At 38.7% G+C, this 17,842-nt stretch overlaps 1 protein-coding gene and 1 pseudogene across 2 annotated transcripts in view; one reads left to right on the top strand and one right to left on the bottom strand.

Annotated features, from left to right (window-relative positions):
- The window catches only part of LOC124711979 (X-linked retinitis pigmentosa GTPase regulator-like), a 340,089-nt gene that overhangs the window by 150,055 nt on the left and 172,192 nt on the right, over positions 1 to 17,842 (bottom strand). For both annotated transcript variants that reach the window (XM_047242261.1, XM_047242262.1), the window contains exon 9: positions 4,889 to 5,004. In XM_047242261.1, coding sequence (XP_047098217.1) covers positions 4,889 to 5,004 — 116 coding nt within the window. The remainder of the gene's footprint in view (positions 1 to 4,888; positions 5,005 to 17,842) is intronic.
- LOC124712863 lies at positions 2,884 to 3,001 on the top strand (annotated as a pseudogene).

The following is a 17,842-nucleotide window of genomic DNA, read 5'->3' as shown; positions in this document are numbered from 1 at the left end:
CGCAAGAGGAGGCGAAAAGTGAAGCTTGGAAATCGTTTGCACTTGTAATGGATCCTGTCACGCAGGCTTCTGCTGGTTTCGTGCAATGTACCACATGTGATACCATACTTTCGTACCAGTCAAGCACAACAGGTATGATTCGGCACTACAAAAGTAAATGCGGAACAGAAGTCCACCGGCCACTTTCAGTAAGAAGTAGCATAAAGAAAGTTGTTGTTGATAGGTTGGTCGGTATGAGTGGAATAGATTTGCTACCGTTAAATACTTGTAGTAAGATTGGCTTCAAGATTTATTCGCAGGAGCTCATCAATGTTGGCGCCACTTACGGCAAAGTCAGTATAGAAGATGTTCTTCCGCACCCTACAACTGTATCACGGCATATTAAAGAAAAGGCAGACAAAATACGGGTGACAATGCCAAGCTAATATGTGCCTTAAAGAACAAAATGTGCGCTTTAGACGCTGATCTGTGGTCTGATAACTACAAGAAGAGAAATTTTTTGACTGTGACGTCGCATTATGTGAATGATGAGTGGCAGCTAGAAACGCTTGTTTTGATAACAACCGAGTTTCCGGACGTACCTAAGACAGAAGAGAACATACGGTACGAAATCGAAGAGCGGGTGCTTGAGTTAGGAATTGACAAGAACGATCTTGCGAAATGTTACTTTGTCACCGACCAAGGAGCTAACATGAAGAAGGCACTTGAATCTTACGACCGTTTGCCTTGCTTTGATCACTGCTTGATGACTGCGCTTCGTCACACATTTCAAGAGACGTTTTTAGAAGACGAAGCCCCTGAAATCCTGTCGTGTCTACTATCAGCAAGAGCTATAGTAGGCTATTTGAAGAGTGGAAAGTATACTGTTAATGCTCAATTCCATCATAAGTCAAATCGACGATATTCGAGGTCTACTAGAATCCCGGGGGCAATCGACACTCTTAGAAACCTTCCAAGAAGGGTGCGTACGAGACGTCGCTTTTCTAACCCCCTTTAAAGAAGCGAGTTTGGATTTGGAAACTGCAAAGATAATAACGCTGGAACGTGTGCTGCCATGGTACAAGAGTCTGTTACATCATTGTGAACCAATAGACAGTGACAACGAGGTAAGAACACTTTCTACAGGTTACGATCCTTTATACAACTGTTGAATTATAAGAGTGCAGTTATGTATATTGGGTTTCCTTTTCAGCTCATGGCGAAAATAAAAAGGAGAGCAGCATACTTCATCACAGAGAAGTGCAAAATTGAGTCTATCCATTATGTTGCCACGGTTCTGTGGCCATCACGGCGTCATTTGAAAAAACTCACAGCAGGCGAAAAGCAAGCCGCGTATGCTGGAGTTCGACGATTGTACTCGGAACTGCCCGTAAATGGTAAGGTTCACTCACTGAAACCAATTAGTAAACGAATGTTTATTTGTCTAATCTGCCATCTTTCGTTAGATCAACATTTATTACGTCTACAATGTGATATTTGGGAAAGGTTTCGCAGCTTAAACATTCCACAATGCGTTTTAATATAATTTGTGCGATATATATAAAATGTCACCGTAAATATAGTCGTTTAGTAACAAGTAATTCTAACTATGGTGTATACATATTTGAAGGTGACAGGAATATCTTACGGATGTTTTCATTCATGTTTAGAGTCCATTCAAGCAAACAGTGATCAAGTTCTTCCCATGAAAAAGTCCAGGATGGACTGGAGTCCGGATGAGGACGACGAAGATGGACACACAGTTACTACCAATGAACTCGACAGGTACCTTTCGCTCTCCAAATCCGACTGTAGCTGTGCCGAAGGACAAATTTTGCAGTGGTGGAAAACGCACGCGGGGTTATTTCCAAGGCTGTCGGTAGTAGCCAGAAGGGTTCTCTGTATTCCTGCCACTAGTGCTGCCAGTGAGAGAAATTTTAGCCAGGCCGGTCACCTGCTGTCCAGCAAAAGATCGTGCCTGTAATCAGACAAGGTGGATGATCTCTTATTGATCCATCACAATTACGTAAGTATTCACAACATCACAAGGAAGGAAACATTCCTCAAACTGTATGAATGTATGATTCCACTTTCATTGACTTCACAGGAAGAAGTTCAAACCGCCATCTGTCGTAATAGCTCCAGGAACACAAATGACGCCTGTGTATCAGGGAGCACCAATGACGAAAAACGAATTGTATAGTCATGATTCACTTGTAACGTTTTTACAGGTCACAATTTGTTCAGAAATTAACGTTTGTGCAACAAAATTTCGTGAGTATTACTTTTAACTCCGTCATTCCTCCCCGATCCTGCATTTAATATTAGTACAACGTATACGTGGCCGAGTTTGGAGATAGGCTACACATAGTCGATGATTAGACTACTGTGTTTCCGTTTGTCTACCGAACGGAACAAAATACTAAATACAGACATTACTGTTTTTAACGTTACAATTACTGGAATACATGATAACCTCAAAGGCGAAACTCCAGTAGTCTGCAACATATTAACAAACATCAAATGTAACACATACAAGTCATATATTTAGGTCATAGAACTGGTAGTAAACAACGAAAGACATTTGTAAAAGAAATAAGTGAGTGGTTAATGTGAAGCGGTGGCATCTGATCTCAAGGAGTGTGACGAAGCGCCGCTCGCTGGCACTGAGTCCGCCGGTTACTGGCGACCGGCCGAGCGTTTGGCGCACTCGGCCGAGCGCTGGTGATCGGTTGCCCACAGCCGGCGGAAGAGGACGCTCGGCCGCATACTCCCGAGAGCCAGAGGGACAAGCGGGACTCGCCGGTAAAAATCGGAGATAATGCAGACCTCTAGTCTTAACAGGCAGACAGACAGTCAGATAACATGACAAAAAAATAATTTTTTTGTAGGTGATATTATTGGGGCAACAGCCTTGCCACAGCGGATACACCGGTTCCCGTGAGATTACCAAAGTTAAGTGCTGTCGGGCGTGGTCAGCACTTGGATGGGTGACCATCCAGGCTGCCATGCACTGTTGCCATTTTTCGGGGTGCATTCAGCCTCGTGATGCCAATTGAGGGGCTACTCGACCGAATAGTAGCGGATTTGGTCAAGAATACCATCGTAACAACCGGGAGAGCGGTGTGCTGACCCCACGCCCCTCCTATCCGCATCCTCCACTGAAGATGACACGGCGGTCGAATGGTCCCGGTAGGCCACTCGTGGCCTGAAGACGGAGTGTGTGTGATATTACCACAAATTAACAATTTTCAGATTTTTCCTTTACTTGTACTGCAGAACTGAGAAACCTGCCAAATTTCATTACTCTAAGTTAACAGGAAGTACCCAATGGGTTCTGACGAGTGAGTTTGCAAGAGCAAAAGTATGTGACATAAGTGGCCAAATCTTTTGTGTCCACTGACGTAGAAACTTAAATTTTTTTACATCGTCTGAGGACCATAGACCTTTGTATACAACATACATTTCAACTTGATACCCCTACCAGTTTTTGAAAAATTGTTCTTAACAGTCAGACAGATGGACAATAAAGTGATACTATAAGGATCTCATTTTTACCAATTGAGGTAGGGAACCCTAAAAGTACGTAAACCATTTATTAACAGTAACTGAATTTTCCACCAGTGCTTGGCAGAATGTGATAATAATATCAAAAAGGAAAACACTTCCCAATGTTCTGTACATTTATATTTACTCGGTCAGAAACTGGCTTTCAGCTTCTCAGGCAATCTTCAGGTGATTACTAAATGTTGCAAACACAGATAAACATGATGTGCAACTTACGCAGATATTTGTACAGAAGATATGAAAATGATACTGTGTTTACATCAGTAAACATTACTTTTTTGGACACTTAGAAATAATTAATTAACTAAAAAGGGGGGATAAACAAAGTTTTTATGCGGAGGTACATTTAACGACAGATGAGAAATAAGGTGACTTTATAGTCTGAATCTAGTATTTGTAACAAAAACTTAATTTAACAAAGAGGAAAACAGAAACTGAGTCTGATCATTTAATACTAGGCTGGCATTCTGTGTACTGTTTTTTATTTCTTTAATGTTTTTATTTATTTCCAAATGCAAAACTTACACATTCTACATCATATGAATGGTTTTTCACTAAAAGATGATCAGTGAAGTTTGATTCTTTCTGCCTTGATCTCCAGCTTCTCTCATGTTCACTTAGCCTGAATGCCACAGCTCTGCCTGACTGCCCAATATAAACTTTTTCACACTGCTTGCAAGTGATTTTATATACACCAATCTGTGCCAAGGATTTCAATTTGTCTTCACCATTGAACCAAAATTTTTATATGCTATTGGTATTATAAAATGATTTACGATTTCAAAAGTAATCACCATAACTGTTAATACATTTATCCCACTGTGAGACAAGATGGTGACTGCCATCACAGAAAAATGTTTGCAGTTTCCTGCGAAACCGTGATTGTATCCAGGTGCGCATCTCTTCATCCTAAGCAAATTGATGGACATGAATGTCGTTCTTCAGGCCTCCAAAAATATGGAAATTGTATGAGGAAAGATTCAGACCATATGGAAGATGTGTAAGGGCTTTCCAGCAAAACCTCTGCAGCGTAGTCAAAACAACCTTCAGAACATGTGAGGGGGACCCTGCTTCAAGTTGTAGAGAGATTCTGTTGGACCAATTTTAAATCAAGTTTGTCGGGAAAGTAAATCCCATATTAAGAGAGTTGAAAAGACAGTAAAATATCTGAAGCTTGTTCAGGCAATATCCATACAGCGATCCGAGACGTGCAGTTGCTACTGAGCCAAAGATTGAAATACAGCTCACGTCTACATTAAATAAGAGGCAAGTCAAGACAACCAAGTATGATACACAATACTGCTTTGTGTCACAAAGCTCTGAGACTAACAAAATACTTTACTTTTTCCACAAAAAATCCAGATAGTCTTGTCACTTTAGTTGGCTGCATCAACTTCGGGTCTTCCATGCACAATTTTCCATGTCTTCCATCACCACAGGTATACAAATAACCATTACCTGTTAACATATTGAAAAATACACAGTTAAGGTCATACCGAAATGAATCAAATCATATCCTTATAAAAGAAAATGCATGCTACAGCAGATAATGGTAAATGGAGAAAAAAATTAACACTGCAAATAATAGTATGGGCAATGCCCTGAAACCAAACTATTCATCAGCTCAATCTGACCCTGCCCCCTCCTCAATCCTCGTCGAATACTACGAATACTATCTCTCTCCTCTATACACACTATTAACTGATGTGTATCTCTTTTTATCATCTATAGATTTTTAAAGTGCCACTTTTGTTAATTTTTCAAATGTAATGTCTAATGTTTCAGAATGTCAATATGTCTAGTATATTCAGTGCCTTCAGTTCAGTTGCCAGATACTGCAGTTGTGTGTGTGTGTGTGTGTGTGTGTGTGTGTGTGTGTGTGTGGGGTCCATTTTTGACGAAGGCCACACTGGCCAAAAGCTAATTTGTGACAGGCTTTTTGTTGTGCCTATCTGCAATTTAGTGGTCGTAATACTGTTGTATTCAGATAATTGTTTTCTCCCACTCTCATACTAAAAATGGATCTTCACCATTCATTTTATTTTACACCTGTTTCTTCAAACTCATTAATGGCTGCTACTACATCAGCACGCAAGGAAATATCAGCCCAGCGCTTTATTTCCAATCCTCACTACTGTTAGTTAATTGTACACCATCAAACCATAGGAGGCTGAACCACACACAAATGCTCAGGGAAAAATATACTCTCACACATCTAAGGAACAGAGAGCAATGTGGTAATACTATCTAGTAGTTTTTGGCTCGATATACTTGCCTTGGGCAAGTGCCCTGATTACGCTATATTAGTTAGAGAAGACTTTAACCTATTGAAAACAGACTGGCCTGTCTATAGAATTGTTGCAGATAGTGTGGACGGATTGTCATGCAAAAGTATAAACAAGCCTGAACTTATCAATAGCATCAGTATAGAAACAGGGATTATTGATCATGATGTTCTCATAGCCATGGTGGTTACTTAGAAAATCCATCAAAAGGGCTAAGAGAGATTTTATGCTGGAAAGAGCAGAGTTGTTACCACACTACTTAGACAGTGAATGGACATAATTTAGTTAAAGAATGATGGACATAGGAGAATTATGGACAAAGCTTAAACTGATTATAAATTGCACTCAGGAGAAATATATGCCGAGCATGTGGACGAAGGATGGAAAAGACCCACAGTGGTTGAATGTCAAAATTTGGAATATTCTGAGAAAATAGAAATTGTCACATCCTGGGTTAAAAAACATTGTCAACAGCAAGGTTAAAAAACATTGTCAACAGCAAAAGTTGGCAGACATTCACATTTACAAAAAGATCAGGCTGCAACAAAACATAGACCATCATATGTTGGTGAAGGATTTTGCCAAGAATCCTTAAAATATCTGGTGCTACATAAAATTGCTGGTCGATGTCTCCTATTCAGTCATTTATAGACCAATCCGTCGAAACACTAGAAGACAGCAAAAGGAAATGTGAAGCATTTTAAATCTTGCGTTTAAAAACTCAGGCATGGAAGAGGATCATACAGATATACCACAGTTTGACCATCACACAAAAACTCTCATGGGGATGACATAGAAATTGCATACTTGGGGTGAAAAGCAGCTGAAAGAGTTAAAAACAAATAAGATGCTAGGTCCAGATGGAACCTCAGTTCAGTTTTACAAACCATTCTTCAGCACTGACCTCTTACATTTATCGTGAATCTCCTAAGCAATGGGGCAAAGTGCAGGTGACTTGTATACAAGAAGAATAAAATAAACTGAGGTGATGAAAGTCATAGGATAGTGATATGCACATATACAGACGGTGGTCGTATCATGTACACAAGGCATAAAAGGGCAGTGCATGTGGGAGCTGCCATTAATACTGACATGATTCATGTGAGGCGGTTTTTGATGTGATTGTAGCTGCACAATGGATATTGACAGACTTTGAATGCAGAATGGTAGTTGGCACTAGACACATGGGACATTCCATTCTCTCATCACCGACAATGCAGGGGCTGACACCCTTCACTTAACGACCAAGGGAAGCAGCATTTGTGTACAGTTGTCAGCAACAATGCATGAAATAACTGCAGAAGTAAATATGGGACGTATGACGAACATATCCATTAGGACAGTGTGATGAAATTTGGTGCTAATGGGCTATGGCAGTAGATGTCTGATGCGAGTGCCTTTGTTAACAGCACATCACCACCTGCAGCACATCTCCTGGGCTTGTGACCATAGACAGCTGGAAAACCGTGGCCTGGTCAGATGAATCCTGATTTCAGTTGGGAAGAGCTCATGGTAGGGTTTGAGAGTGGCACAGACCCCATCCAGCTGTGGACACAGACTGTCAACAAGGCACTGTTGGTGGCTCCATAATTGTGTGGGCTGTGTTTACACGGAATGGACTGGCCCTCTGGCCCACTGAAATGATCATTGACTGGAAATGTTCACATTCAGCTACTTGGAGACCAAATGCAGCCATTCATGGACTTCATATTTCCAAAAAACGATGGAATTTTTATGGATGACAATGTACCATGTTGGCAGGTCACAGTTATTTGCGATTGATTTGAAGCACATTCTGGACAATTTGAGCAAATTATTTGGCCACCCAGATCGCCCGACATGCATCCCATCGAATACTTATGGCACATAACTGAGAGGTTCATTTGTTCACAAAACTCTGCACACTTCCACAACTATGGACAGCTATGGAGGCAGCAGGGCTCAATATTTCTGCAGGGGACTTCCAACAACTTGACGAGTCCATGCCATGTCCAGTTGTTGTATTACACTGGGCAAAATGAGGTTCGACAAGATATTAGAAGATATCTCACAACTACTGCCACCTCAGTATAATGGATCTGCAAAATTAAGATCGTCTTGAACACCAGTTTCTGTAGGATTCTCAACAATATTCTCAGTTAAAAATAATAAATTCCTTTGAGAGAAGAGAACTTCGACCCACAGATTTAGAAAGTATCACTTGTGGATATCTGAGAGTGGCTTTATCTTGCGCAATGCCCTGCAAACCACTGATGAAGGGTACAGGTAGATTCCATATTCCCAGATTTCTGGAAATTGTCTGAAATAGTGCCACACTGCACACTTTTAACAATATGTGTTAAGACATCAACGAATAACTTCCATGTCCTTTGAAGGAGCTGTAGAGAGTAGAAACTGTAGAGGAAGACTGAGATTGGACTATAACCATCAAATAACTGAATATGTGCTACTCTGAGATGAAGAGCTTGGCAGAGGAGAGGAATTTGTGTCGTGCTTGATCAGACCAGTCAGAGAAGACTGATGGCGAGGGGTGGGGTGGGGGTGGGGAGTGGGGGGGGGGGGGGGGGGAGGGGGGAGGGGCAGGCACGTTTAACAGACAGAGGCAGCATAGTGTAGAAAAGATCATGGGAGTGCTTCAACTGTATGGAGATGTGGATTTATGTATGGAAAAGTCAGTGCCGTAGCTGCAAATAAATATCTCATTTGCAAAGAGTAAAGTTATTGTGAAAGTGTATTGGCCAAGGAATGTGAGATAAATGATGTTATTACTGGCAAAGATTATTTGTGCAATTCACATCTATTTCAGTCATGTACGCTGCTCAACACAGCATTATCTGATGACTCAGAATATTCTCAAGATGAGCGTAATATTTAAAGAACACGGAGTAAAATACTGGCTCCTTAGGAACTGCTAATAACCTTGTGAGCTCAACAGGAGCATGCCTACAATAAATGGAGTCTACTTAGACTACTTGAAGTCAGTCAGAATATACTCACCAAACGAATTTTATGTCAAGTCACTGCAGGTTATTGAAAGGGAAGTTTCTAGGGTATGTTAGAGATACAGCAAATGTAATTTATTAAATATAGGATGTGACCTCATACTATGCTGCTACTTCTTTTTTGCTAATGGGGCTGATGTCTTTCATAAATAATTACATGTGGTATAACAAATAGGATGAAGTGAAGATCAAACATGGCAACACATGCACAGACTCAGAGTAGTCTTTGCATTTGAAACTACAAATGAATTTCAAGTGGTGAGCTGTATCCATGCAGATATAATGCAAAGAAAACAAATCATGTAACAGTGAAGAAGTACTGGCCAATGATGTCTGCCTCAAGCCATGAGAAACAGTGTACTCTTACAGAGTACAGAGTAGGAATGCTACTCATATTAGCCACTGTGTGCCATTTTCCGCTATAGGTTCTCTTTGAACTGCAGCATAGCTACTGTGGATGACACATTGTTAGAGTGAATACTAAGGAGTCTATCAAATCTGGAGGCTGAGTATGTATGTGAGCCATGCAAATGAATTAAAGACAAGAATGTGGATCAACAATTAGTTAACAGAAGGGAGACAAAATGAGATCATGAGTGATTTTATGCAGATGCATCTTATGTTGATTACCACAAATAACTATAACAATTGTTACTGGTAAATGGCATGAAAGGTGGAATTTTGAGTTCAACAGTGTGTGTGTGTAAATGACAGAAATCATAACGACTGATATTTATTAATAGATTCCAAAATTTCTTAAAACTTGATTCTTAGGTGTTATATTATTCAATATTTACAAAAAGTAAGCATCACTCTAGGCAAAGCACTTTTGATGTAGTTGCATTGGGATTGCTGCAGTAGATGTGGGGCTTTCTGGACTGACAATATTGGGCAAGAAAGCAGAGTTGTTGGTAACAAAGATGATCAGTTATGTGAGTTAAGGGCAGACTCTAAAGATGAAGCAAACGATTCGAGATTTTTGGAAAATAGTACATTGATGGAGGATACATTGTGTGACACACAAAGAAAACGCATGCGCAGTGAGGCGGGAAAAGCCTGATAAATAGACAGAGAAATATTTTTTCAGGCTTTAAAGAAACAAGAACAGTGATTACCGAAAATCAGGAAGACTTGTTTAAGTAATTAAAACAATAATTAATTGATCAGTGGAGCACAACATTCAAAAAGCACAATGAACTTACAGCAACATTGAGCATATCACCTAAGAGCAACATGAATGAATTTTACAAGTAGAAGTGTGAGTAACAACAACTACCATGGAGTGGATTTAATCCCTCACAATAAATGAACTAGGAAAACGGGTAGAAGCAACCGAGCCAAAATTACAGGAAACATGTCAGTTGGTTATTGTCGGTAGAAAGTTTGCACCACAAGAAAATTGTAGGTTTCAAACTTTCTGTCTCAGAAAGTGAATATGGTCTGAAACGGAAGGGAAGAGTGCATATTGTCAAACAAAGTAGCTGTGAAAGTAGTTCATCATTTCTTAATGAGTCTTATTTTGAGTTTTGATCACCTGTCATCCGTCACTGATTAGAACAGCACAAATTCATTTACCTGCAACAAAACTGGATGCATGTCATCTTTTACCAGGGACTGCCATCAAATAAAAAAATCACCTATCATCAACACAGTCAATGGTAAATTAGAGGCAAAGAATACTACTTAGTGAAGCTAGGGAGTTAAGTAAAGAAGCCATTCACTCCATGCATTCTGCACACTTTCACCACTGACACATTCTCAACACAATTCAAAGCCAACAGAAATTGAGAACCTTCACACGGAAACTACATTTGCTTCATCACCTGTCATTGTATCAAATAAACAGTAAAATAAGTCCACTGCTGACCTTTCTGATCATGAATTTTACACCTTGTGAGAACCACAATATGAATTGTAAGAACGTATGCTATTATTCATCTGTCGATTAACAAATCAACTTCAATTCTGATTATACACGCATAACTCTGTGCATAAGTACAAAAAAACATTCCCATTTTTATGGGAATATGCAACAGTTAACATAAATTTTAATGGACCTATTGCAAAGAACAGATCGATGAATCTAAAAATTAGTTATCAGAGTAGTCACTTGAAACAACAGTAATGTTGCCTGCAAAATTCTTTCAGATGCCCTCTTCTGAAAGCTATCTTACAAATTTTCAACATTTAATCTAGTTTCCACAGATAAAATGTGTGATAAATTGTACACAACTCCATTCACTAATGGCCATTTCTGGTGGTACACAGTTGAGTTTGGTGCAGCTGTAATGGTGCTAGTGGTCTTCAGTATACTGTAATGTCTTCACTTTAGTGCACAGACATGGAGATGAAATGTTCTCTTTTCTAATAACTGTGCAGTATCTGTACTCCTTGCACTTGAATTACAAATTGTCTGCTTCCCTTGTGACTGACACATGGCACTATTTGTGATGACACTACCTTCCACAAAAAAAATTATAACCAGTCACATCTTTGCATGTAAAATTTATGATAAAAGCATAGTAATTGCTTGTTCAAAATTAGTACAAAGAAGTTTAAACACCTTATTGCTATCAAAAGTGTACTCAGCCTCTGACACTAGAATGGCAACATTTGTCCTCTAGCAAGTTACCCAGTTAACTACTCTCCAAGTTAAATGTATTTCTATCATTTAGTTTATTACACATACGGTGGTGTCTGGAAATAAAGTTTTAAATTCTCTGTGGGAAATCTGAAATTTTTCCTTGATGAGAATTGTGGTTTTGATTGGAATGGAATTTTCAAATGTATAGCTGTTATGGTTCATGAAAATCACAATTTAAGATCTGTAGTAAGAGGGGGTAGTTACTATTTTTAATTTCTTCTGCAATGGGCAACGTAAACCTCTTTGCACAGCAACACGTACACTTCAGACTTCTTTTTTGACACCTCAAGAGTTTCCTCAGAAAATTATGCCACACTGAATAACTGACTTAAAAAGTAAGTGTGATATACCACTTTTCTGGTATCTGTAAATGAGGCATGTGATAAACATTTGAAAGGCCAAGCTATTCAATTAATTTGATAAACAATCTATAAGCGTCTCCCAATTCAGATTTTTGTGGAGATGTAGGAAAAGGAATTTCATGTGGATTCGTTTTGTCATTCCATTTCTACATCATTTTTGAAGATTTAGTTTTAAAGTGCATTTTCTGGGTCTTTGCGACATTCAGCTTTAGTCCATTTTGATGCAGTTGCAATTGGAGATTCTCTAATGAGTTTTGCACATTACATATAATTTTTTTCTGGTACATCATTTTCAATTAAGAGTGAGGTGTCACACTCAAATAAGACAAACTCAGATGGAAGCTTCTCACCAGATCATTTAAGCATGACAGGAATGGATAAGGACCAATACCAAAGCTTGCTGAGTAACATACAACTCACCGAATAGAAAGCTTAAAGAGAATTCCTGCAACTTTTCTCTCTTTATCTAATGGTGAACTTGTTTTTTTCTGTAAACTCACCGATTCAAATTATAGCACTTTTCTCTTTCTGGAAGGCAAATTTATTAAAAAATAATAGTGTTCAATTTCCTTTCCAATGTTTTGTTTATCTGAGAGAACACTGTGAGGAGACACAGGTCAATTGCTCCCTCTGCATACATTTTTAACATGTTTGGGAAACACTCTCACACCATCGTGTCAGTCAACACACGAGAAAGTACTCTAGGAAAATTAAAGCTCTCGTGCATGCTGTAAAAGTACAATCTACCAAGTGGGAGAGATGCACCAGCTGCTCCCGAGAGCGATGTTAGCAGACAAACCCTATTGCCAACAGCCACAAACTCAACAACTGCAAGTCCATTCACTGCACATTTCTGAAAAAAACTAATGACACTCTGATGTAAGAGCAAATTTCACATGTAGCAGACTACATAACTAATATGGAACATGATACATTTGTATATTTAATTTATCATAGTTAATCCTTCAATTTTTATACCACTTCAATTTATCCAACTAAGCACATTTTACTGTAATTTTCCTTTTTATTATACTCATTATTCTATAAATGAAACATTCCACTACGTCAAATAATAACAGGGATACATAAAACATTATACAGTTAATGTAACATAATTCATTTAATTTACACACACAGACAGAAAATTCTAAAGAGTTGTATTTCCTGGAAAGATGATTATACTAATTGGTATACTAGTTCTTGTGGGTGAACGTTGAAGTGATATGTAACTAAGACAAAACCTAACATAAGCCAAATATTATAAGTCTGGTAATTTCATCAAACAAGGTAAATGTTGATAAAATATTATTGTAATTGTGGTAGTCTAAATAGTCAAACAAAATTATGACATTGTAGTGCCTCGAGAAGTTCGGGGTAAATTCTAGAGACACTCTGTCTTCCACCGCCTCGAACACTCGATGAGTGTGGGAGAATGGAAATGTGTCTACAGTGCCACCAGTTTTTGTGTGTGCAGAATGGGCGTGTATTGGGAGAATACTGCAATCATGGTGGTTGAACAGCACAGACAAGTGTTTGCCGCTCGTGCCATAGAAGCTGTATGTGATGTACGAGGAGCAAGCACATGTTATTCTTTGATGGTGTAATGACTAATTGTTATGAACAAATGAAATATGTTTTGACTAGAGATTCTTAAATTTGGTGTTAAGCTTGCTAGAAGCAAGAACTGGCTTTGAATTTCTGATGGTTATTAAACTCACCACATTGTAAATATACTTAATTGTATCTGACGGTTAAAGACGCAATTGACTTGCGAGAATTTATATACTTATGCGAGACTTGTGGAAATGGAAATATACCAGAACTGAACTGAAAGTATTATCAGAGTACCCACTTATTTCAAGAGCAGAGAGAGAGAGAGAGAGAGAGAGAGAGAGAGAGAGAGAGAGAGTTTTTTTTAATCCCTATAACCAGCATCATTTGTTCGGAGAAGAAGTTGTGTACATCGACACAGCCGCGTATCCAGAGAAGTGAATTGGCTGAACGTTTCAAATAAGTCAATTGTAATCAGAGCAAAGGAAAGTGCGCAATCCAGTTTTGCATCGCTTCTCTTGTCGCCAAAACGTTAGAATGTGGTGACCATGACAGGACTCAAAAAAAGAGGAATTTTAAAACGAAACCAAGATAAGAAGATATTGTGAGTCGCCACAGCAATCAATAGTAATAAGACAGAGAAATTGTTTTGCAGAGTTGGATTCTGCGTAAACGGCAAAAAGGGTGAATGTTGATGAATACCAGACAAAAGAAGAAGTAAGGAAAATCTCAACAGTTTAGACAAGATCTATTCGACGACGACGAGGATCCAGTGTGGAGAGTAAGCAGCCCTCATACACATCACAGGGGTGTGGACACAGTAACAGCAACCGACACCAAGGGCGCCAACTGCTGCTCACCGATGCTGACTACAAATCTGTTGCCCAGCGGGCAGATTCAGCAGCTGTAAACACTCAAATTACTAATTTAAGTAAAAATCTAGAAGCTCAGAGTTTACAATTAATTCTACATTAGATGCACAAAGTAAAGAATTTACTGCTCAAAATACTTCTTTAAGAAAGGAACTCATTGCCACTTTAAGTGAAAAACTAGAAGCACAGGGTTAGGTTTTAAATGCTAAGTTCAATGCCTTAAACGATAAAGTGGAGAGTTTGCAATTAGATTTAACAAATGAATTAAGTAATTCCCTGACTAACCATGTAAACCAACTGTTCACTGACTTTAGTCAGACACAAAGTAATCAATTTCAGGACTGAGCTAAAAGTCTAGAATTTGATATTGAAGATAAATGTAATAATGTAGAACCTGATTTAGTGAAAAATTAGGATCATTTTAAAGCATATGCAATGTTACATTTGATGCTGTAAAACAAAGATTACACATCTTGGGTTGTCGGGTGTTCTGCTGGATATCAGCGTCGTACTTGCACGATATTTCGGTCACGTAGCTCGTAACTGGGTCCACTCGAGGAGCAGTCTCAGGTCGCACCTGATGAAGGTTACGAGCTACGTGACCGAAATATCATGCAAGTACGACGCTGATATCCGGCAGAACACCCGACAACCCAAGATGTCATTAGATCGCCGGGAAAGCCTGAAGAGTTACAAAGATTACACACTTTAAAGGAAAGTGTTGAAAAGCAGGACAAACTAATTCCTATAGTCCAATCACAAATTGTAGGCGTTAACACGTGAGTTGGTACCGTGGAAAGAAATTTTAAAGAGAAACTAGCCACTTCAGGTATTTATAATATCAGTAATCTGGAGCAACAGGTAGAAGAGATGATAGACAGAAAAGTTGCTGCGAGAGTAACCTCTGACAAAAAAAATCCAATCTTAACTTCCGAACTTAGTAATACCAAGAAGGATGTAGATGAACTGTGGAAGTAATTCAAACTTATGCAGGACAAAGTAGATAATAGAGTGACTTCTTCCAACTTAGTATTAACTAGTGAAGTGATGACAGATTTACAATGGGGAGCAAATTCAGGGTTATCTAGACAGTTCCGTAAGTTCCCTAAGATGGGGAAGTACATCCTACCCATTTTCTGAAACAGTTTAACCAAGCTTTGCTGAAAAACTGGGAAGATTCAAACAAGATCAAATTTGTGGTAGGGTACCTTTCAGGAGAAGCTTTGGAGTGGGCACAGTGAACATCGAGAACTTTTTGTCTTGAGCAGATTTCCAGAAGCAGTTTAAGGAGAAGTATTGGTCAGCTAGTGCCGAGGAAAAATTAATACCTGATTTGTGGGACCCTAAGTATTATAACAGTATGTGGGGTATGATGAGAACGACTGGCATTTAACACATGTGAAGTACTTAGATAAGCCCATGGAGGAAGAAGGGTTAGCTCGAATTCTAATGCGACGTTTACCCATTAATGCCAGAAAAGATATACTGTGTAGTGGGTGGAAAACTGTAGAAGAGCTGTTGTCTCTTGTAGACGCACTTGATGCCTTAAACAAAGACCGCAACGAAAGTGTACATCACAGTGAAAATCAGAATTACAGAAGAGTTAGTAATAACAGTAATAGTAATTTTAAGAGACGTGAGACCAACTTAGCTAGAGTACACCAGTGTAACCGGAATAAGGGTAATGAAAATTACCAAAAGAATCATCCGACTTCGAATATAGGCCCAGTGGTGTGGCAAGAATTTGTATCAAGCAGTAATAAAATACAAAGTGGTAACGTAATACCCCAATTTGGTAACCAACCAGTGATTACCAATAATGAGGAAAATGTAGTGCAATCTGAATCCAGGGACGGGGCCCAGGTTGTAGAAATACATTAGGAGGCCTAGTCCATAATAAGTATGTTAATTTTATGCATAAAATAGCAACCAAAGAATGGTTGTTACTAGAAGAACTGAGCTTAACCACCATTAATCCACAACCAATAATAATAGGAAAAGTAGAGGATTTTGAAGTTAACATAGTTATAGATTCCGGGAGTGAAGTGTCACTTATTTCTAGTGCTTTCTTTACCACATTACTAACTAAACATCACTTACTGCTATTACCAGTAACGTATATTACCAGTAATGGGGGTGTACATAGACGGTAATACTGGAACGAAGAACAAAGTTGTGAAACAAGAGACCCAGGTGAAGTGCAACATTGGGAATATCCAATTTTGTCAGATGCTGCTAGTAGTGGAAAATATCAATAGTGATGTGTTGTTTGGCCTAGGCTGGCTGTCAGAATTTAATGTCATATTGAATTTTGAGGAGAATCTTCTTTATTTTGGTAAATGTGGCTACAAATATTGTGTACCATTTGCAATGGACAGCTATATTGGTAAACAAACAACTGAGAGTCAATGTTTACGATTAACAGTGACTGCACAATTGTCACCAGAGATTGAAAAGATAAGTCATGTGTCACATCAAGTTGACATACAGGACAAAGTAAATGAATCGCCAATATTAACCAGTGAACAAAAACTAGATTTATATAAAATTCTAATGGAATATGAAGAAGTATTTTACAACAATCCCGGTAGTATTAGAGATTATATACATAAATTTAAAATCAAAGATAGTACTCAATTTTTCTGTAAGCTATATCCCATACCAGTAGGTCTAAAAGAAGCAGTTAAGGACGAAATTGACAAGATGATTGACAATAACATAATAGAATGTAGCTCTAGCGTCATGAATAATCCGTTGGCGGTAGTAACAAAGGCTAAAGGAGGTGTGCAATTAGTGCTGGACATGCGTACTTTGAGTATGCATATAGAGACAGAATGAGACTCACCAATTAACATCAATGAATTATTGTCCAAATTTGAGAAAGCAAAGTATTTTAACACGATGGACCTGACTGATCGATATTGGCAAATTAAGTTACATCCCGAATCAAAGAAATATAAAGCATTTCTATTTGATGGGAAATCGTATCATTTTAATGTGTTACCATTTGGGCTAAATATCTCGGTATCCTCTTTATACGAGCGCTTGACGAGGGGAGTTGTTAAAGGATTTGATAATATATGTAGATGATATACTCATAATCTCATCTAACTGGGAAGAGCATTGCCTGACCTTGAGTAAAACCCTGAAAAGATTTAAAGAAAAAGGTATTGCAGTAAAATTGTTCAAATCACACTTTGCAAGGCAAGAACTTAAGTTTTTGGGGCATATTGTATGAGTGCAGGGAATTAAACCCAATCCAGAACACATAACAGCTATTAAGCAGCGTACACCACCTAAAAACATAAGACAATTGAAGGGATTCATTGGGACGGCTGGATACTATAGAGGATATGCATGAAGTCAAGAGCTTAACGATCCAAGACTTTTACGTTTATTAAGGAAGGGAATATCGTGGGTTTGGAACCAAGAGGCCAATGATGCGTTTGAAAATGTAAAAAGAGCACTGGTAGAATCACTTATATTACACCATCCGGTTATGGGTGAGCCACTTAAAATATCAACAGATGCATCTGAGTACGGTACAGCAACAGAACTTTTACAAGGAGAGTGGGGTCTA

The sequence above is a fragment of the Schistocerca piceifrons genome, chromosome 8 (genome assembly GCF_021461385.2).
Source record: "Schistocerca piceifrons isolate TAMUIC-IGC-003096 chromosome 8, iqSchPice1.1, whole genome shotgun sequence".
NCBI classification, from domain to species: domain Eukaryota; kingdom Metazoa; phylum Arthropoda; class Insecta; order Orthoptera; family Acrididae; genus Schistocerca; species Schistocerca piceifrons.
Note: the sequence above shows the minus strand (reverse complement) of the source record. Positions and strands in the feature narration are given on the sequence as shown.